This window comes from Zalophus californianus, chromosome 8, assembly GCF_009762305.2.
Source record: "Zalophus californianus isolate mZalCal1 chromosome 8, mZalCal1.pri.v2, whole genome shotgun sequence".
Classification (NCBI taxonomy): Eukaryota; Metazoa; Chordata; class Mammalia; order Carnivora; family Otariidae; genus Zalophus; species Zalophus californianus.
In genome coordinates this window covers 20,841,745-20,865,260 of record NC_045602.1, presented here as the reverse complement: position 1 = coordinate 20,865,260, position 23,516 = coordinate 20,841,745, and the positions used below count along the sequence as shown (strand labels likewise).

The window sequence follows — 23,516 nt, the reverse complement described above, 5'->3', positions numbered from 1 at the left end:
TCAAAAAATTGGCATGTCTTAATGAACAAAGAAGGAACCTTCCGAATTTGTACCAAGTGACAGTTGGTGGTCATTTGGGTATCACAGAACTCATTAGTGTCTAAAGATACCTTGCTGAGATCTTCATCAAAGGACAATATAGAACATCTGGTGACCTGTTCAAGGTATTCAACAGGTTTTGAATGTTAAAGAAGACTACCAAAACTGATCTGATAACTTGGATCAATTCTGCTTTGTAACTTTCTGTAACTGGTACCATTAATGTCTACTTCACACCTGGAAGCATTCTTTCAGCTGTCTTACAGGAACTATGAAACAGAAGTCATTTAAGCCAGAAGTCATTTATGGTATTTTATATCTTCTGAGACCACGTCTGAATTGTTGGCTTTCACAGTGAATTGTGGGTCTTTGGTAGATCCTACAGTAAAGACCCCCTTTATGTTTTCAAATACGTCTTTCATTTTGGAACTCAAACACATAGTACCTATTTCTCTAGCAAAACATGCTAGAAGTTCACAAAGGCTATGAAGTTTTGGGGGGAGTTATGATTAGCTTCCAACTTACAGTGTAATCATTACTGTCTGGTTCTGAATATTAGAGAAAAGGCTTTGATATGTGTGCTCTAAGATAATTGTGCATGATATCTGCCAAGAGATAGAGATGATTATTAATGACTTTTGTGGCATCAGACCAAACAAAATACTACAAATCATGAAATTTTATCACATGGATCCATGTGTAAGAAATTTTTTAAAAGTTTTTTTTTTCTATTGTCATTTTTCCTCTGAGAATATCAGACAGGAAATTGAATGTAGTAGTATCTTCAATATTGAAAAATACTAGGTAACTGCATTAGTTCTGAAAGCAACATGAGCGTGTCCTTATCTTATTTGGGAAATGGGTTACGAATAACAATATATTAAAGAGGCAAAACCCATTCTATTTTCAGGAGCAGAATGTTTCTGGTGCCCTCAAGCATGAAAAGCTATGGTGTTGGATTTGTTTCTCTCATAGGAATTGTCTCCTTGTTCCATTTGGACAATTGATTTAAAAGGACTAGAGGCAAAAATATAAATTTAGGATGAAAATTAAGTTAATCTCTGTATTCATTTTAATTAGTCCGCCTAAAACGATTGATTGATTATAACGCAGCACAGCCGCGGGCATTAATAGGCTTGAAAGTTTGGGGGCAATATTGGATACCTGCCTGGAAGATAGGTAGGGAGATGAATAGTGTGGAATTAAATTCTCGCCTAGAAAGGCATATTTCAATTCTGAATGTCTTTGTGACTTGTCACGTAAAGGGAGGAATGTGTAACAGTAAACATAGTGCTGTGGCTTAAAAATTAGGAGACGTAAATCTGTTCCCTGCAAATTACATTCCATCTTTGATCCTCTCCATTAAATGGAAGATCATTTAAAATATTTCCTTACCCAGAAATGGAGTTGAGTTAAAAGAAAGGGAGGAGTGTATATAGACAGGTACAGAGGTAGGTAGGTAGGTAGGTATTTACGCAGGTAGTTCGATAGATAGATTGATCCATCCTTCTTAACCTTTCCTTTAGATTCCTTGGCTTTACCTGAAAATTTTCCCTTGAGTCTCTGTTTGAGTGTACTGTAAAACCTGCAAAATAGCAAAGACTCTGGTCCCTTAATATTCACCAAAACTTGCTAAGTATAACCTCTACAAAAACACTTTATATAATTAACTCAGCATTTAAATATAAGGAGAAACCAGGAGCTAGTTCCCAGCATCTAAATATGAGAAGGACTTTTCTACTTCACTTTTTGGCTTTGATGGACAAATTTCTCTGAAAAGTACTTCTTTCAATTTAGAAGAGGAAGTGAAAGATTTCCCAGGAGTAATATTTAGCAATAGTCATGTGGCTCCAAATGCAAGACAGAAACCCTTTGCAGCTGAACTTGGTGGGGAGGGAGAGGAGCTGAAGATGGCTGAAAGGCAAAATCATAGATCCCTTTTGGTAAGTTTGGATTCATTCATTTAAGACTCTCCAAGAGGAAGCAATAGACCTTGACTCCAGAAATCAGCGCTAAAGACAAGTTTTTAAAAATACTTACCTTCAAATTTAAATTTGGATTAGGTTATTAAAGGAAGCATTCTAATTAGAGGATCAGTATAAAATTGTTAAGGTTCTGGTAAAGGACTAATAAAAGAATTTAGTATTTAACAGTCTGTTTTGGAAAAAATATGGGAACTAAGTCTGAGGGAAGACAGTGATCTCTAACCAAACCAGGAAAAACATGCATGTTGCTATTGTGACCTGTATACCACAAACATCAAAGGTCTCATAACCTTGCAAAACACCTACAATGCAGAGAAATTAATTAAGTAGGAGCTCAGACTTGTGTCCTAAACTAGGAAACAAAAGCCAGCGGAGTTAATCCCTGTTGCAGTGTGTGTGGAATTGGTCACTCCTCCTGGTACAGCACAGCTCTATGGCCCGTTGGCTTTGAGCTCGAGAACCCTTCCTGTGGAGTTTGCTTGGGCTGCACGTATCGATTCCCACCTGGCTCCCACCGTGCTTATCAGGAGGAATGATAGTTGGTTCCTTTGCTCTTATCACTCTTTCATTTGTTTCCCCTGGTCATGTTGGTAATTATTAATATAATGTAAATGTCTTTGCTTTCAGTCCACCTCGGCCGCTGACTAATATGAATGACACCATGGTGAGCCACACGTCCTCCGGAGCGCCCACCCCCACCAAGAGGTATGTAGGGTTTGTGCCTCAGTCACTGCTCAGAGTTGGCCTGGCCTGGGAAGCAGAGCATTCCATAGGACGTAAAGGATTGGCTTGCTTTCTTCTCCTTTAACTGTCTTTTAGTATGATTTTCTAATTTTTTTCTTCCTTTTTTTCCTACTAACTTGTAAATATAGCAACCGAAGGAGTCGGCTTGTGAGTGGTGCCTGGGGTGGAAGCTCTTCATTTGTGATAAGCAGTGAATAGAGAGAGTGTCAAAGCAGATGAGGCACTTTTGAGATCTTTTTTTTTTTTAACATTAAACAGTATTTTGATGATCATGAATTACAACAATTTTGCATTTGTGTTCTTTAAATGTCAAAGATCGTTTCTGCTTCCTGATTAGACTGTGTGAATTGAATTAATCTCTGATATTCTCCTAAATCATTCTGTATATGATTCATGAACATTTAAGTTGAAAGCCTGAGTCTCTCTCTTAGTTATACAAGGAGTTTCCTTTAGGGTCCTACAAGGAACTAGAGCTGTGTACTCCTTTCTCTTCTTTATTTAATTTACTCTTCTCCAAAATTCTCTTAGGACTTAAAAGAACTCTATAAAATGGCTTACGTTCTGTTTGATTTGAGCTGTTCCATAATCAGAGCATTGCAGGAACTCCCTCAAGGGCATAGCCAGTAAAGAATTCTTTCTAACAGTCATCACCCAAAGAGAAGAAAAAAAAAAACAACAAAGACATTCCAACTGACTCCCCAAGTTCTTCCTGAAGAAAACTACTTTGTGCCATATGTACTGATTGCTTTGGATAATTCAGCTATAGGAATGTCATCTTCTTAATGATACTTTGACTTAACATGTAATATACTTAAGATCAACTGTGTTCGTTCCCATTGGCTAAAACTCCTGGAGCACTGTTTCCCAAACTTGACTGATGAGAAGACTCGGAAGAATCATCTAGGTCGGTTGTTAAAAATGTAATCTTCTGGGACAACATCAAACCCAGTGGATCCTGAGATCCTGAGAAGCCACACCTTCAACAATAAGTATTCCAGGTGATTCTTGCCATCAAGCAAGTTTGGGAAAGAGGGTTGGAAGGAAGCTAAGGAGTGCACTGTAAGGCTACCCTGGAATAGAGGAGTTAGGGACTTAATAAATTAGAGTGACCTGATAATGCAGTGTTATTCGCTAGGAGACTCAAGACCAACCAGGTAAGAGCGCTTGCCCTCCACCTTCCTGAGTCACTACCCTCAGGGAACAGCCACACCGCTTCCTTTGGGCAGAGTTGAGGGGTATCGATGCCCAGAGCATAGACTTGAGCCAGACTATCGGCATTTGGATCCTGGCCCTCCCCTGACCTTGAACAAGATTTGTATCTTCATTTTTTAAATTTATAGAATGGGGACAATAAGAGTGTCTACCTTGTGGGGTTATGTGAGAATTTAAGATACTGTTTTCATTATTTAAGAAGTAAACTAATGAGAGAACAAGTGGGTACGAAGAGGTAACTTACAAATAATACCCTTTCAAGGAGAACAGAGAGCTTCTGGAAGGATACAGAACAATTAAACCTCTCCTACCAACTGAGATATTGCGGCAACCCTTGCTGACCTTAGTCCTTAATTTTTTATATTAAAACACCCTTAGTGTTCAAATCCAGACCTGGAATCTAAATATCAACTCCAGGGATGTTTCCATTTCACAACCAAGAAACCAAGGTGGATTATTGAAACAAGTCAGCTTGCATGTGGTAGATTAGTCTTAGCAAGGCCAGCTATTAGGGTGTCACTTCATCTGAGTTCTCTTCATTTACTAGTTTTGTCACTCTGAGTCACTTGAGTCCCTGAGGGCCCTAAGTGCCTGGTGACCAAGGCCCCAGACATTCAGTGACCGCAGCTGAATGTAGCTGCCAGAGGCTATTGCGGGGGGGGGAGCTCTTTCTGAACAATGTTTTTTGCTTGAGAAGACTGAAAGAGGGGGCTCGGGAACAATGATAATCACTGCTGCTTCTGTGAAAGGACCAGCCTTTATGCTGGGTGTTGTGGTATTGAGCCCAGGCTTAGGATTAAGTGGCCAGCGGCAGTTGTCAGTCACTTTTGAAAGTTGTTTCAGGTGGTATACTATAGCCTGGATTAAGATTTTATTTTAAAGTCAACAGTTTAGCTAGTACCTTTTTCTAGCTGAGCTAAGTCTAGTAGAGTTGGTCAATCCTCAAGGTGGTTGTCACACTGTATAGGGGTTGAGCAGCAAAAAAAGGCAGCCAAGACCTTAGCGGGCCAGAACGGAAGACTGGGCGCTTTCATTTATGGAGAAGAGTAGTTGCTGGAGTAGAGGCCATATGAGAACAAGATGGTCCCACCCTAACGATTTAGTCCTTAGAATTTTAGGAGATTTCATTTATATTTGGGATGAGATTATGATGTAACATGTGGACATTAATTGCATAATTCATAGATTTGGCTTTTCATGGCCCAAGTTATCAAACCTGGTAAATTTCCCAGCTAGTATTCTATATACTTCCTTAAGGACTCATCAGTTTTTCTTTCCTCCTCTGAATGTCGTCAGACCTGTGTCTCCAGAGTCTGATGAAAGCTAGGAACCCAGCACATCAGCCCAATCACAGAACCTCCTCTGCTGGGGCAGAGAATCCTCAAGGGAATTAAAGTTCCTTTAGAACTCAGCATAAGAAATAAATCACTGAATCAGACAAAACATGCACAGTAATAAAAATGCAAGAAAAATTTAAGAGCTACAGTTTCTACCTTTTCAGTAGGCAGTGGGTATAAAAATAGTGACAGCCACAAGGGTCAAAAATACTGTATTAGTCCAAATAGAAGATTGTCACAAATATGAGTTAACTTTTTATTTTTATTTATTTACTTTTTAAAGATTTATTTATTTTAGAAAGAGAGTGGGTGCATGTGCATGAGCAGGCCTCAGGGCAGAAGAAGAGGGAGAGAGAGAGAGAGAGAGAATCCTTAAGCCCACTCCCTGATGAATGCAGAGACCGACACAGGGCTTGATCCCAGGACTCTGAGATCATGGTCTGAGCCACAATCAAGAGTTGGACACGTAACCGACTGAGCCATCCAGGCACCCCAAGAGTTACTTTTTTTTTTTTTAAGATTTTATTTATTTATTTGACAGAGAGAGAGACAGTGAGAGAGGGGACACAAGCAGGGGGTGTGGGAGAGGGAGAAGCAGGCTTCCCGCCAAGCAGGGAGCCCGATACGGGGCTCGATCCCAGGACCCCTGGATCATGACCCAAGCTGAAGGCAGACGCTTAATGACTGAGCCACCTAGGCACCTCAAGAGTTACTTTTTAAAGAAGAAAACCTTAAATTCAGAGATGCTGGCTGTCATGTGAGATACTATGAATTATGTTCCTGCGAGGGTCCACTGTAGGGGTTTGCTTTGTATGATATTCTTTCAGTATGCCTGTATTGAAATTGCTATAATTGAGTAGAAATTTCATTTTTTGCTTCAGTATGATTAGTTTCTGGAAATTTGCTTTCTTTCAAAAGAACCAAAACAATACACTTAAAAACAAACAACAAAAAACTTTCAAAACTTTTAAACAGAGACTTAAAATCCCCCCCTTCTACCTGATTCCTCCGAAGCTTGCTTCAGTCGCTCTCCTTCCACAGGGTTCAGAATGAGGATGGTGATATTATTCTCTGGACTATTGTACTGTTTCTAATCATAATGTACTTTCAGACCAATATGGTAAATGATGCCAATATTTTTAATTTTTTTAATATCTCCTAAAGCCTTTGCTTTATGACTTTTTATGAATATTTAAACTTTCACAATTCTCTGGGCATTTCATAGAACCATGGCAGTAACAAAGACTTCCAGTATCAAACTTCTGCTTTGTGCATTTGGTTGGTATATTAGTATCAACTCTTTTTAACTTCAGGTATTAAAATTTAACATCAAAAAGCACAAACCCAGTTAAGCAAGATGAAAAAGTTTAAGTTTTAATGATCTGCTTTATAACATTGTGTTCATAATGGCTACTACACTGTACACTTAAAAATGTGTTAAGTGGGTAGATCTCATGTTACCTGTTCTTAGTTAAAAAAAACAAGAAGGAAAAAAAGGGACAACCCCACAAAGACAAAGGCAAAAGCAGGAAGCAAAGGGCAGAAGTGTTCATGGATCACAAAAGCAATGGAAAAGCTGCCGGGATGCCCACCTGTAGCTTCTCCATCTCTTGGTTACTCTCAGAATGCCGTCTCCATTCCCTGCTGCTGTGAACCACCTTCTCCTAATACTGCCGATGGCCTCAGGTGCACAGCCACAGAGTCGCCACTCAAGAGGTTGTGTTTTCCTACCTTGGATTAGAAAACTCCAAGGAAGGATTCCTGCTGTCCTGGGCTGTATTACTGCCGGTCTGTGTGTCTGTGATGGGCCACACCCATTAGACCTACATCATCAAGACGGAGGGAGGAGCATTTCCCCAAAAGAAGGTTATACTGTCAAGAACAGAAGAGAGAGGCCATGGGAAAGACAAATAACAAGGTTGTTGGCAGACCACTGTTTTGCTACCCAGTACACCAATGTGTGCAAAAGTGTGTACATACACACGCCCTACGCACCTTCTCATTGCGTTTCCAACAACAGGGCTTTCCTTCACATGACGCACATAATGCATTCCATGTAAAACTGTGAATGCGTGCACGTATCTCCCAGGAGTCTCTCCACCTCCTATAACAGCCCTGGGTGCTAGATACCTAGGCTATGTCCACTCATCCAGGTCAGGTCTCTGTATGTCTTTTTGTGACTCATTAGCCCATCCTACCCTGAAGCAAATAATAAGTTGTGAGCGCTATGCACCCAGTATAGAAGGCATAGATCGGGAAGGAGGAGAATTGTAACTCGGATAGTGGGGAAAGGAAGTGACACACAACATGGCATATTGAGCCACATTTGCCTATGTTTCCTTTTGAAACACCACCAAAATGACAGCCAAGAGATTATCTTGAGTAAAAACTCACAAGAAGAAAGAAAAACGGAAGAGGAGACAATAGCAATGAGAATTTGGAAGCAGCAGAGCAGATGGGTGACCGGAAACTGATTTATGGATTGGAGAAGACCAGAGCCTCAGCTGACAGCAAGAGGAGCCCAGAAGAAAGCCCTCCCCAGAAATGAGAAGGCTCTGAAAAGGAGGATGCAGAAGAGTTGGCTGGTAGTCTGTCCAGGAAGCACTTAGAGCCACAGATTGTCTACATACTGGGTAACTGCCCCTACCCCACTCTGCCAAAGTGTTGAGGTTTATGTTTGGGTTTTCTGGAACAATACAACCCCCATAAGACCCTAGTTGTCTTAATTATCTCACCCTCAGTGGGCTGAGACAACTGCTTTCAGACAACCTATCTCCCTTGCAACATCATTCTGAACACTTCAGGAAATCCCTGCTCCATCCTGTTGTTCCTCCCAAGGTGCCTGGAACTCTGGCCATTAGGGACACAAGATCTAAGTTCCAGGATCTTAGGGATTTCAGTTTAACCAGTTGCTTTTCTCAGTAGCCATGTAGCAAAGATTGATGTATTCCCTCCTTGGGATGGAGTGTTGCTACCATCCACACCTCAGCTTGACTCAGCTAGTTCTTCTAAGTGTTACTCTCCACTTCTAGTATCAGTTTCTCTTTTAGGCAGAACCCTTGGCCGTAAGTGACAGAAGCTCAGTTTGAATTAGCTTCGGGAAAACAAGAAGGTTTTGGGGTTTTTTAAAAATTTATTTTAGAGAGAGTGTACGTGCAAGCAGGGGGAAGGGTAGAGGGAGACGGAGAGGGAGAGAAGCAGACTCTGCCTTGAGAGTGGAGCCCGACAAGGTGCTCAGTCTCAGGACCCTGAGATCACGACCTGAGCCAGAACTAAGAGTCAAGATGCTTAACGCACGAGCCACCCAGGTGCCCCTGAAGGTTTTTGTTTTTGTAGCCAAACTGTGGGAAGAGCAGAGTGGTATGTGGCTGGTCTTCAGGGATGACCAGAGCCAGGGGAGCTCTAACTCACTTAGGTGTTTCCCTACCTCCCTCAACTATGCTCATGCTCATTGTTCCTCCCTGTTGTATGTCAGCTGCTTCTTCCCTAACACACCTACCTTTCACATGACAGGGGATATATTCATGACACCTGTGTGTTCATATTTCATAAGCTCACTACCCTGAGGTGATTGACCTTCTCTTTGTTCCAACTTGAAAACTCCCAATGAAAGATCTTTTTGGTCCATTGTGGATTGTGTTACTTACCCACTGGTTTTCTGTTTGCTGGCCCCACCTAAAATAACATGGTTGAATGGGTAGGGGTCAATCTCCAAAGAAGGTTGTTCTGCTGTCTGTGGAGAAGGTAGGAAGCTGAAGAGACGCGTAGCAATAGGCTTCTTTTTTGGGTGGTTTCTGAAAAATACTGCATGTGTAAGTATATTACATCACCCCTCCATTAGCATAGATTTGTTTCAGGAGACCCTTTTTTCCCCTACCACCTCATTTTTATTTCTCTTGGGTTAAATAGTGCTTTCTATTCTGTTCAGATTATTAAGATGTATTGTGTTGGGACATAACACTGTCTTTGGGAGGTAACAGGTAAATATTAGAGCCACTATTTCTGAGTAGTCACCAATTGCTAGGAATCTTAAGTAAAGTCAAGATTTTATCAGTCAGAAGTTTTTAACTTTAACACGTACTTCGGAAGAAGGAGAAACGTTTTGGGGTAGGGGCAGAGGGAGAGCGAGAATCCCAAGCAGGCTGACGTGGGGCTCTATCTCACCACCCTGAGATCATGGTCTGAGCCAAAATCAAGAGTCAGACATTTAACGGAGCTATCCAGGCACCCCGGAAAAGCATTTTTTAAAGGCCAGAAGAAGCCATACTATAAATATTATTTCTGAGCTGAAGACACAGAGATGAGTTGCACTATAATAGTATTAAAATGGCTTTATGAATGGGTGCCAAGGTAAAGGTTTTATCTTGTTATCTACAGAATACTGCAGAATGACAAAAGCCACGGTCTGCTGTGTTTTAGACTGAAAATAACAGAGATATTGGTGCAACTAAGGAAGGAGGCAAACTGAAATTGGTCAAGCCAGAAAACTATCCATTTGGGAACTCAGGCTACTGATGCTCTTCCCTCCTGTGAAATGAGAATACGAAGAGTTTGGTTGAGGGGTGCCTGGGTGGCTCACTTGGTTTCGTGTCTTACTCTTGATCTTAGTTCAGGTCTTGATCTCGGGGTCATGAGTTCCATGCCCAGCATGGAGCCTACTTAAAAAATTTTTTAAAGAACGAAAGAGGAGTTTGGTTGAAAAGCAGGAATTAATGAGGATTTAAGCATGATCATGAAACAACTAGCTTGCATGAATTCTTCATGAGGATCTCTCCAAGACAACACAAGAATTACTTTTTTCTCCAATCTATTTTTGAAAGACAGAAAAACAGAGTAATTGAAAATTAACACATAATCTTATGGGCTGCAGGGTCCTCAGTGTTGGCAGATTTCCAAAGTCCATCTGATGGCCCAGGCAGACAGCCAGGTTTCAACTGTCTCTCGGTTGGGATTAAATTCCATTTCCATTCAAGCATTTAAAGTAGACCCTTCAACAATTCTAACTCAGGTTAGTACAAACAAAAAGGTTGAGTATTTCCAAGTCCATACTTTAAAGCTTAAGTTTGAAAAATTGAAGCTTACAGAGGCATAGTAACTAATAGTTTCCTCTTTTCATTGGACTAAGGCTAGAGGTTCTCAACATGAGCAAAAATTATATCCATTATGGACTCTCAGCTGAACAGAGGGGAAGAAGGAACAGGTCTGGGGAGGAAAACTGAGTTCAGTGTTGCCATGTTCAGACTGAGATGCCTGAGAGATCCTGAGAGTGAAGACAGGCTCTGTGGATTTTGGATGTGGGGGGCCAAGGAAGGGGATGGATGATTCTCCTCCAGGTTCCTTTCTGGCTTAAGTTAAGGTACTTGTGGTTGAAACACAGGAGGAAAATTTGGGCAAAAAGATAACAAGATTATGTTGAGTTAGAAGTACCTGTGGGACACAGAGGAGCCAGACCTTAGCATGAGTTCTTGTCATCCAGATTCTTCCAGCTACCTCAGATTCACACTAGCAAAGGACAGACAGGTACTCAGATCCAACAAATGACCAGTAGAACCTACACACACACACACACACACACACACACACACACACACACACACACACACACACACACACACACACACACACACACAATTTTACCTATTTTTCACATCTGCCTTGGAAACTATTAACTTGAATACCTCTTGACCACATGTCCTATTAAGAAGCTGACTCAGGGGCACCTAAGTCAGGCACTCAGGGTGGCTAAGTCAGTTAAGTGTTTGCCTTCAGCTCAGGTCATGGTCCCAGAGTCCTGGGATCGAGTCCCGCATCGGGCTCCCTGCTCATCGGGGAACCTGCTTCTCCCTCTGCGCCCCACCCTCTGCCACTCATGGGTTCTCTCGCTCATAAATAAATAAATAAAATCTAAAAAAAATAAATAAATAAAATCTTAAAAAAAAAAAGCAGTGCCCTGCTTTGTAGTGACATGCCAAGGGCTTGCACATTTAATGGAAATTCCTATAGCAACGCTGAAACTCCTGTGGTGATTCAGTTTAACCATGGTTTTTCATTCCTTTTAACATCAAACTATTAAAATATTTCAACTTATTGTAGTAAAGCAGATATTTAAAACAAATCAGTGCTGTGGTTAAAAAAAAATCTTACTTTTCTTCATGGATCTTATTTGGAAATCTCTAGTCTACTCCCCACCTCACCCCCAAAACATTCTTTCCTTTTTCACCAGACAGCTTTTTCTGAAATGCAACTCTAATGATGTTACTCTCCTGGTCGGAACTTTCCAGTGACTCTTTCATTCTATAGCACTGTCCAGTAGCATGGAAACCAGCATGGTAGCCACCAGCCATGTGAGGCTGTTGAGCACCTGAACTGTGACAGAGGAAGTGAATTTTTAATTTTATTTAATTTGAATTAGTTTGAATTGAAACAGGTACATGTGACTAATGGCAGCACAGTTCTACAGGATTAGGCCGCCGTGTCTGGGTCCTGCTTACTGTGGTGTCCTTGTCTTCTGACTCAGTGCCTGACACCTCGTAGGTGCTCCAGACATACTCAGATGCCCAATTTCCATCAGAAGTGCTACTAGAACTGTCGTATATTTGGCCATGAAAATCACCTACTTTTATGGATTGAATTGACATTTGTTAGCTTGGCATCTGTAGCTTATGAAGCTATTCCAAGGTGACTGTTGCTAGCCTCCCCAGCCTTGCCTTATTTTACTCTTTCTACTCAGCTTCTACACACAGAATTACTCAAATCACTTACAGTTTCCCAAGCACATTTCTGCACATGCTGCTTCTGCCTTTAATGCCTTCCCACCCTTTTTCCCCTTTATTCCCCTTTGTCATCTCATTCTTCCTTCTTAACTTCAACTCCTCCAGGAAGCCTTCCCTGATACCCTAAGCTAGGTTAAGTGTTCTTCCTCTGTGAGCTGTAGCCTCTTGTTTATATCAGTGTATTGTAATTACCTGTTTGTTCGATGCCTTTCTAGATAGACTATAAGCTCACTGAAGGTGGGGACTCACCAGGCTTTATCCAGAAACTTACTTCTTTTCTCCAAATCTTGCTGTTGCTTGCCTCTTAATCAGTACTTCCTCTGTTAGGTAAAGGATTTTCTTCTTCCAGTTACTTCAAGCACATGGCATCTTATAACATTGCCTGCTTAGTCCATTCAGAGCAGAGAAATAAAAGACATGAGTTATACTGACGTATCTGGTTCTGCTCCAGTACTGCATCGTTCACTCTAGCTACTACAGATAGCCCCTGGTTATCTGTCCCTTTCCTCTGCAAGAGTGAGAAACTGGCTCCTGTTGGCCCACTAGCCATGTACCTGGTAGCATGGATAGCGGTTTCAATATTGCTGATTTATTTCTTCAATAGATTATTGAGATATAATTCATTCACCATACCATCCATCCACTTAAAGTGTATGATTCAGTGGTTTTTGGTGTATTCACAGAGTTGTGTGGCCATCACCACAATCAATTTTAGAACATTTTCATCACCCTCCCAGATTGATTTACTACTATAAGATCACTCCCTGCAGTGTGGAGAATTGACTATAGTGGGCAAGAGTGGAAGAGGAAAGCAAGCAAGGGCTGTTGGGTAGTCTGAGTGGCACTTGGTGAGACCTTCCAGATGAGAAAGGGCGGGGACGGGGGGAGCAGTGAAAGGGGCTGGTTTGAGGGTCTGGTTTCAGAGAAGAGCCAGCAGGACTGATTAATAGTTTGGATGTGAGGCATCAGGAAATGAGAGAAAGCCAGAGGCCTTCCACTTTGAGCTTGATGGTTGGGTGAGTGGTGATGCTATCCATTTAAACTGGTCAGTTTGGGGGTGCAGCAGGTGAGGAAGCGGGTGGAGAGAGTCAGGGGTTTTAGTTTGAACATGTTAGGTTTGGGATGCCTTTTAGGCAGCCATGGGGAGATGCTGAATAGGCCCTCCAATACACAATCCTGGAGCTCCAGGGAGAGGTCAGGGCTGGAGATGCAAAGTTGTGAGGATTACAGTAATACCTTTTTGGTAAGATTATCCTGAGAATAAGCAAAAGAGCATATGTGAAATTCTCTGATAAGGTCACAGGTACTTTCTTGGTAATGACTACTACATTATCTTCTTTAATCCTTCCTATACTCTCTAAAGTACGTAATACATGAAGTAGATTTTATATTATTATTATTATTTTACAGATGAGGGGACTAAAGCAGAGAGATTAATGTCTAGGCTCACACAGCAAGCAGGTGTGTGTGGATTAAACCCAAGACTGCCTCACTCCAAAGCCCAGGCTCTGGTTGCTATGCTCTCCTGTCTCCTGCTAAGTAGTGAGTCCTGCTCCTGGGGCTGCAGGCTGTCACTCCGGACAGACACAGCCTCTGCTTCTGACCTTGTCCCTGCCACAGCTTACCCATCGTCCCCTCCCTCACTGCTCACATCCCTTTCCCACGGTGGGGGCCTCTTCACTTCTGTCAAAGGGACCCTCTCTTGCTGCCTATAGAGCTTCTGCTGAAGCCATGAGACTTGAACGCCCCCATCCTCTTGGAGAGAGGTCTCACACTGGAGTGTGCCTCAGAAGCACCTGGAAGCTTGTTTCAAATGCATGGAGTGGGGAGGGTGCCTCATGAGGGAAAGAATGCTGCTCAGGATTACCCCCCTCGCGCCTCCCCCTCCCCGGGAGAAATGTGCTCATCTCATCATCACTCCTCTTTTAACTCTGGTTTATTCGCCTCACCCTTGCTTTTACTGATCTCCCTAATTGGATAAAATTCTATTATGTCTTTTATTTTCTTCTTAAGTAATCTCTACAGATAATGTGGGGCTTGAACTCATGATCCCAAGATCAAGAGTCGCGTGCTCTACCTCCTGAGCCAGTCAGGCGTCTTCTGTTATGTCTTCTTAGAGGAGGACAGTGTCCCTCCCATCATAACACATACTACATTTGCCATTTTACATTTATTTGTTTGATCATCTCTTTTTCTACTAAACCATTAGCACCAAGAGAGCAGCTGCCGTGTCTGGGTCCTGCTTACTGTGGTGTCCTCATGTCCTGACTCAGTGCCCGACACCTTGTAGGTGCTCCAGACATGGACTCAGATGCCCAACTTCCACCAGAAGTGCTACTAGAACTATCGTATATTCGGCCATGAAAATCACCTACTTTTATGGTTTGAATTGACATTTGTCAGCTTAGAATAGAACAATTATTATTTTATATGGGATTCTAAACGATTCCAAATTACTGACTTTGCTTTAGAAAAACATTTCTAAAGCAAAACCTGTTTGTAAGTTGGGGATTGTATAGAGATTGATATTTTATCAAAAGGAATGTTTAAATTCAAAAAAGTAAATCTGGAAAAACAGGTACACCTTTGAATGTGAGTATATATATCACTTATATATCTAACATAATACCCACACCCCAACACAGACTTGTCAGAAAATTCGTGGGCCTTTAAGTTCCTTATTTACTATAGACAGCGACTGATAATGCTTTTCATTTTGAAAAGAAAATGCTTTTCATTTTGGTTTAGATCCCTTGTTATCTGGCAAATGACACTAGTTCTGAATAGCAGTCTTTGTAGAAAATTAAAATGGAGTTTAATAAACTGTTGCATCTATAGTAAATGCTTCCAATTTCGTTCCTGCCATTCCCTTTTGAACACACCCTGGTCAGATTTCCACTTCCTGTTTACTGCCAAAACCCGTTCTGTCAAGGAGACCAGTGCCGTCCTCAGTGTTAAATCCAGGGATGAATTCTCAGGACTTACCCAGGTTGATCTTCAGTGGCCGTTGACATAGATGATTGCTCCCTTCTACTTGAAACACTTTCTGTACTTGCCTCCAGGTGTCCTGCTCTTCCTCCGTGGCCCCCTTCGCTAGTTTTCCATACCTCCTTGAACTCTTAAATGTTAGTATGCCAAAGGGACCACCTCTCTTTTCTCTTTGTCCTCCCCGTAGGTGATCCCATCCAGACTGCGAGCTTTTAATACTGTCTACATACCAGGGACTTCCAAACTTCTTTTTCTGGCCCAGACCTTTTCTCTGAGCTCTGACCTCTGACCTCGTAGCTTCCTCTGAATCAGTACCTTCACCTGGATATCTAATACACATCTCACAATTAGCATGTTCCAAACTGCATTCTGTGTCTCGCCCTACCAAACTCGCCTCTCTCTCAGTCTTCCCCATCTCAGTTAGTGGCAATCTCGCTCAGTTTACCTAGTCATTAGTTGCTTAGTCAGAACTCCTGATGCTTCTCCATGTAAGGTGTCAGATTATTAGATCAGCTTTATCCAAAAACACTGTCAAAATAGGCCCAGGATCTTGCCATTTCTTATCACTTCAACAGCTACGACTATTCTCCTAGCCACTCTTGTCTCTCATCTGGCATGTTGCAGGAGGCTTCTGATAGGCTGCTTCTTCCCCACTCTCTGACACTTCCATCTTCCACAGTGCAGATGATCTTATTAAAATATAAGTTAGAGAATACCTGCCTCTGCTCAAAACTCACCAGCAACTTCTCATATCAGAGTAAAAGCTGAAGCCCTTATGCTGGCCTCTATAACATTGCTACTTTTCAGTCTGCTAAAGAAGCAATTTTGTTTTCTTTTAATTTCTAGTTTGAATTAGATCAATACTTTACAAAAGTATAAAAATGAGTTACTACAGAGGCGCCTGAGTGGCTCAGTTGGTTAAGCAACCAACTCTTGATTTCGGCTCAGGTCATGATTTCAGGGTCATGAGATTGAACCCTTCCACCCCCACCATCCGGCATGGGCTCCACGCTCAGCACAAACTCTGCTGTCCCTCTCCCTCTGCCCCTCCCACACCCCTCCTTGAACTAACACGCACTTGCACACGCTCTCTCTCTCTCTCTCTCAAATAAATAAAATCTTTTTAAAAAAGTGAGTTACTACAGAGAGAAATTCCTCTGGTCATGAAGTAACTGATGTCTATAAACTTCTAGAAAACTATTCTAACTAAAGCAACTGTTTTCAGAAATTAGTAAGTAGGGCAGGACTGTTCTCTGAGGGAAGGGAAATAAATGAGGAGAGCCCTATGATTGCCCAGGCTTTCTACTGGGAGGCATTTACTAAAGTCTAGTGCTGGAGACAAAGCAGGGTAAGCCCTATTTGCTGAGAATAAGGAGAGAGAGATTGGAGTTTGGGGAGGCTGGAATTTGCCAAGAGGGAATACCGGAGGGGAGGAAGCATGCAGAGAAAGAGCTCCCTAAACCTGCATACAGGTCTCTTCCATCTTTGGCTGAAAACTAAGCTGCATTTGTGTGGAATGAGATTTCACAAGACCACCAAAGAACGACTACCTGTGAAAGAACAAGTCCCAGGGATTTGAAAGTGGAACAGCTACTCAAATGCAGCCTGTTTTTGGGTTCCAACCAACCAGAGTAGAGACATCATCCAACACTGGGGGCATTCAATAAAGACCCCAGAAAGGCCATACTTTAGGAGCAGGGTGAAAATAGCCCTAGATAAAAGTTACCCTAGATCTGCACTAATGAAACTTTAATACAGGCCTCAAAAGGACCAGCCTGTCCAAAAGTAAATTAATTACTAGATTCTTTAGAAGAAGACAACAAAATCCAGACATTCAACAACATAATCCTCACAATTTCCATCATCCAGTGAAAATTTAGAGGACATAGGAAGCAGCCAGAAAGTATGTTCTGTGACCTGAATAAAATTAGTCAGTATAAACAGATCCAGAAATAACAGGCATGATGCAATGAACAGAGATGGACTTTAAAACAGCCACAGTAGGGGAACCGGGATGCTCAGTCAGTTAAGTGTCTGCTTTTGGCTCACGTCATGATCTCCAGGTCCTGGAATTGACTCAACCCGGAGTCTAATTCTCTCTCTCTCCCTCTGCCTGCCCTCCCTGCTTGTTGTCTCTCTCTCTCAAATAAATAAAAATCTTTTTGTTTTGTTTTGTTTTTTATTTTATTATGGTATGTTAGTCACCATATAATACATCATTAGTTCTTGATGTAGTGATCCATGATTCATCATTCTTGTATAACACCCAGTGCTCCATGCAGTACGTGCCCTCCTTAATACCCATCACCCGACTAAACTATCCCCCCACCCCTCTCCCCTCTAAAACCCTCAATTTGTTTCCCGGAGTCCATAGTCTCTCATGGTTCATCTTACCCCCTGATTCCGCCCCCTTCATTTTCCCCTTCCTTCCAATGTCTTCCATGCCATTCCTTATGTTCCACAAATAAGTGAAACCATAGGATAATTGACTTTCTTTGCTTGACTTATTTCACATAGCATGATCTCCTCCAGTCCCATCCATGTTGATGTAAAAGTTGGGTATTCATCTTTTCTGATGGCTGAGTAATATTCCATTGTATATATGGACCACATCTTCTTTGTCCATCCATCTGTTGAAGGGCATCTCGATTCTTTCCACAGTTTGGCTACCACAATACCCAAACTGTGCAATAGTCAAATAAATAAAAATCTTAAAAAAACCCAAAAACCAGTCACACTAAATACCAAAAATGTAAATGAAAATATTAGCATAATGAGGAAAAAAATGGAAATAAAAAGGAACCAACTATAAACATAATTGGAGGTTTCTGCATATATATTCTACTTCAGTGACAAAAAGTTTTAAATTAAAAAATAGAACTTCTAGAGTTGAAAGAGATAATACCCAAAATGAAAAAGTCAGTGGTTGGACTTAACAGTATATCAGAAATTACAGAAGAAAAAGTCCACTGAACTTAAAGACATAGCAATACAAACTATCCAAAATGCAATGCTGAAAAATGAACAGAGCCTTCAAGACTTATGGGACAATGGCAAACAGCCTAACAGAGGGAGGAGAGAAAAATCATTTCAGGAAATATTTTTTTCCAAATTTCCAAATAAACTTTTACTAATTTGATGAAAACTATAAACCCGTAGCTACAAGAAGCTCAACAAACTATAATTAGGATAAAAAGAAAACCATACCAAGGCATATCAGTCAAATTGCTGAAAGCCAGTGATGAAGAAAAAGTATTAAAAGCAGCTAGAGGAAAAAATATGTTATATACAGGGGGGAAAAAGATAAGATTTTTGAAGTGATTTCTCATTAAAAACAATGCACTTGGGGTGCCTGGGTGGCTCAGTCGGGTAAGCATCTGCCTTCACTGAGGTCATGATCCCAGGGCCCTGGGATCAAGCCCCACATCAGGCTCCCTGCTCAGTGGGGAGTCTGCTTCTCCCTCTGCCTGCCACTCCCCTTGCTTGTGCTTGTGCTATCTCTCTCCAGTAAATAATAAAATCTTTAAAAAAAAAATGCATGCTAGCAGAAAATTGAATGGCATTTGAAAGTAGTGAGAGAAACTGTTTTTACTCCTTCTAAAATATATAGATTTCCTAGCTTTATCCACTGAAAAGTTCTAGAAGCAGTGATCGTCCAGGAACAAGGAGCACCCTAGAACCCTAACTGTGGTCTCTAAACACTCTTTCCTAGTAAAGGGAACCTGCAATCCTTGAAGGAATAGTTGATTCCAAGTGTGGGGCAGACATACACAAGATAGGACTGGCATCTTACCAACCAAGTGGGTCATCTGTGCCAACCAAGGAAGCTAATGATATCTAATGGATCTATTAGATTAACACAGGAGCCTACTTACAGGAGCTCCCACTGGCCAAAGATAGGACAATTTGAACATCAAAACGATGATTATAATGGATTGAGGTAATCAGATACATAAAAATCTATGAGTTCCTATAAAAAAGAAAACTCCTTGGTAACCATTGGAGGTTGCTAGGGCACTAATTCATTGTTCTGAAATTTGTTAAATAGTAAGAAATGCCAAGCATTTGTTTTACCTTTTCTGAATGATCAATATCTCAAGATAAACAAATAGAAAAAACTAATAAATGCAGAAAAAATGATAAAATTGGAAACCGGATCTTGAATCTAGGCAAATCATTAGTAAATGCTAAAGCCATTAGGTGAAAAGTTGATGGGGGACTTTACAATGGAGAGATGTAACCAATAACATCTGAATCCACTGATTAATATTTATATTCCATTATGTGCCCCCATTTGATTTTTAAGTGCACCATATTACCTACGACAGATTCTAGCCCCTTCTCAAAAAATGAAACGAAAACAAAAACTTTAATCAAATCTCTAGCTCTAGCCGCAGGGGGTAGAGAAACAAATGGCACCAAGGAAACAGTCAAATCCAGAATGTAGGGTATGCCACTAGATAACTTGCTTTCTTCACAAATAAATGACATGACAGAAACAAGGAAAAGGAAGAACTGTTTTAGATTAAAAACAGAAACATATCAACCAGATGCAGTGTGTGTGGACCTTGTTGGAATCTTGATTCTAAATGTAGATGGATATTTTTTAAGATCTGAGGAAATTTTCAGATGGACTGAGTTAAAATTTTCTTAATTTTTTTTAGGTGTGATGATGGCATTGTGGTTATGTACATTAAGCTTTCTCAAATGAAATAATAAATTGTCTGGGATTTGCTCCAGCCACCTCATTCTAGACAAAAAGTTGAGTGAAGGAAGAATAGATTCAATAAGTTGACAAAATTTTGGTTTTTGTTGAAGTTTGGTGATGGGTACATGAAAAGTAGTCATTAGTTTACTCTCCATTTTGTGCATGTTTTAACATTTTTGGAATAAAACACTTTTAGAAACTCTTTTGCTTAAGGACCGTCTGAATGTCTATAAAAGAGTCTCACTCAGAATGTATACAGTGTTGTCTTATGATAAGGAACAATTCTGACAAGTTTGGTTTAAGTATCAGTTTTATGGGAGAAAATAGAATGATGCTAAAGGCAGTAAGTATCCTTATAGAAATAAAACGGTTTAACTGGTATCATGAGATAACACTGAAAATTCTTTACATGTAGACAAAAGCTATAAAAGCATTAGGGGGCATTTGGTGATGTTAAGTAGACCCACTCTGTTTTCCTGCCATTGGGCATTCCCTAAAAGGTGCATCCATCTCAGAGCCCAGAACGTGGATAAGACTGATGGGCAAGGCTTCTTGGTGACCCCTCCTTGGTTTCCCCTGCTCAGATGCTGATGTGTCAGTCACCCAAGGCTGTTTCCTAAGAGACTGCTTTTGTTCAAAGGATTGGTGAAATGTATTTTCTATGGTCTAACACCATATTCCATTATGCATTGTGGTTTTTTATTGTTTTCCTTATCATGATTTATTATTTTTTTCTATTTTTCTTTTGAAGTTTGCCCATTTTAATCCATGTTCATTTTTCGCTCTGTATGTGTTTGTGTTGTGCTTGGTGTCTTTGCCTCCGTTGTTCCTAGGTTACAGTATAGCCAGGACATACCCAGTCACTTGGCCGATGAGCATGCGCTGATAGCCTCCTATGTGGCCCGTCTGCAACACTGTGCACGGTCAGTGGTAGAGCAGCGGCAGCAGGCCGGTCATCAAGGGCTGATCAGAGGGAGGGAGAGCTGTGTTACCTGGGCTTGCCAGCTGGAAAAAGCTCTGCGTGTGGGGTTTTTCTTGAGAAGCTACCAGCTATGTTTGGCAGAGTTTAAATAATTGCTAAAGCATTAACTTCTAAAACAGAAGGAGCCTTGCCAAGCCTGGGCACTTACCTAAACATATAGTCAGAAATGCTGTTTTAAGGTGGAATTCACTTCCTTCACCTTACACTTAAAGGCTATGTAAATCTCAAACATATGCAGTCCCAAAGATGTACATTCACAGAGCTGTTTGATGCAACCTCTTACTGCTCATTCTTGGCTAAATAATGAAACCTTTCTACTGATATTCAGAGCATAGGGTTAATCAACCCACAGATATGTCACTTTGTCTAATCTTTGATACCATCACCCTGTAACATCTTTGCATGTTACAACTTCATCTCTTCCCCCCAAATCTATTGTTGATTATTTAAACCAGTGGTTTGCAATAGTGGTGTTGGATCATTGTCACCTGAGGGAGACTTTTCCCAAACAATGTGTACCTCCACATGTGATAATTATACTTAATATAATAACTCCATATTCCCCTTTCTCTGAAAACAACTGGTAGTGACTCACTGTTAATGTGGGAATATGCCTGGTTCCTCAGTGGGTTAGGATAGAAAAACTTTTGATAACCACTAACTACAACAAAGTTAACCCTTTAAAACAAAGTGCTGTTGCATTCAGGTAGACCCAGGGCTACCTGTCCACTCTGTGTCTGTACCCACCACCATTCTGCAAGGAGAATAGCAGGTCAAGCTTATATAATCTAAAGCCATCCCTCCACTCTACATAGCAGCGGATAGATTCTTATTCTTAGAGAGGAAGCGTAATTTATTAACTAAGCACATAAGAGAGTCTGGAGCCTTACATTTTGATCTTAGTTTTGCCCAGAACATGCCATGGCTCCGTGAGAAGGTGATTTGACCTTGGTTTTATTTCCTGTGATAACAAGAATAAATAATGTGAAAAAATATATATTTGGAAAGGACTGTTTTCTATATTATACTTCATACCATTTCCCATAGTTTTGCCAGTGTGACTAAATAGCTTTGATATTTTTAGGCTTTTATTTAACTTTAGAGTCTACTTTCCTACTTCTCAAGTATGTTTAATAGGCTTTTCCTACGGGAGGGAAGGAAAGGCCTGATAATTGTGCATCATATCACCAAGAGTGCCTCTTCAGCCAACAGATGATTTCTGTGCAGTCTGTCCCAGCTCCTTGGGTCTCTAGGAATAGAGTTGTCTCATCCCTGGCAGGACAGCTTACTTATTATCAGTAAGGGCAATTGTCCAGGTGATTAAAAGTTTCCATAGTGAAAATAGAAGCAGAGTGTTGGCAGAGACTGCAACCTGATATTTCAGCCCCAAAAGATTTATGGGAGGTTTAGCTAAGGTCCTCAAGCGTCCTGGCTTGGGGATTAGGCTTCCTGAGCAAGAACCGGTGGCTGGGAGCCCTGGGAGAACATGAGGATTGGGTGAGTACTGCATCTCTTCTTGATTTATGGTCTAAGGAACTGAGCTTCATGCTTCCTCAAAGAAGTCAGAAATTTCCTGGCTAATTCTGAAAATGAAAGTCAGCTCAAGCAGAAAAATAAGGAACCTTTCTAATTTTCCTCTTAATTTTCATTGACCTTAAAACCTCTCATCAACATAAAGTTCTAGTTTCTGGTTGGAAAGCATAGCCAATTAAAACAACCATGTCGTCCACACTTGGGTATAAATGACAAGTAGAATTAACCTTCCTAGGGAGATGGAACATGATGGAGGAGAGGGAGATTTTTGCAGAGAGGAAAAAATGGAAGTTTTTGTTATATCCCTTGCCAAAACAAAGGGCAGTCACTGTAAGTCCCATTTCTTAGGTTGTCAGTCCCTCTATAATATTATCCACTTGTATAATGTTCATTTTTGTTGTTTTTTTTTTAAAGATAAAGGTAGTTCTCTTATTTCCAGCAAACAACTTTAAGGCACAAATATTACAGTTCAGCCTTGACCTTGGGGCCTTGACCCTAATGTATTAAAGCCAATTGATGGTAGCATGTTCTTACTACAAAATCATCTCATGAGAGGATGATGATACAGACTGACATTTGCATACCTAAAATTATAAAGTATTCAGAAGTGGCACAGGCAGAAGAAGTACATTAAAAAAAAAAAATCCATCCTCGAGGAAAGACCAAGTTAAGCTTAAAGAATTAGCCACAACGATAGAAATATAGAAAGGTGAAAAAAATCTAGGAAAAATACAGTTAATTCTATACATGAAAAGGTCAGACACATTTCTATCAATTTAACTTCACCCTTCCCAGACTACCCCCTCCCCAGTAATTATTACAAGATTTGACGAGTATTGAACTCATGTCTTTAAATTTTTTCTTATTACTCATCGTGTTGCTAAATTCCATTCAGAGGTTTTTGGAACACCAGGAACCAAGGGCCAAAGTAGAAACAGGCCATGACAGCATCTTGGGTCGGTTGTCATCACCACTGTTATCTTAAAGCATCTGCCAGACTTAAACAGAATTCTATAGCTACAGTCCCCATTGATCTAGGACTGCCCTGCTATGGATAAATGACAGTTGATGTAACATGCTAAACTAAAGGAGTCCATTATTTCATAATCCAGTCAAAAGGTCATTGCATCACATATACACAGAGCTAGCCTACTACTCTAGAACACTTCCTTCATCCAGGTGCAGCAGTATCTGATATCCCACGTAGGTCTTAAA

The 23,516-nt window shown here is 40.9% G+C and overlaps 1 protein-coding gene across 10 annotated transcripts in view; it reads left to right on the top strand.

The window, feature by feature from the left end:
• DTNB (dystrobrevin beta) overlaps nucleotides 1-23,516 on the top strand; it is a 217,641-nt gene that overhangs the window by 137,050 nt on the left and 57,075 nt on the right. For 9 of the 10 annotated variants that reach the window (XR_003524809.2, XR_003524806.2, XR_003524807.2 and 6 more), the window contains exons 11-12: nucleotides 2,652-2,729; nucleotides 20,620-20,709. Coding sequence is in view for 5 of the 10 variants with exons in the window: in XM_027623160.2 (XP_027478961.2) it covers nucleotides 2,652-2,729; nucleotides 20,620-20,709 (168 nt within the window). In the remaining 5 variants the exon portion in view is untranslated. The remainder of the gene's footprint in view (nucleotides 1-2,651; nucleotides 2,730-20,619; nucleotides 20,710-23,516) is intronic. The other variant, XR_003524810.2, reaches the window with a different exon arrangement.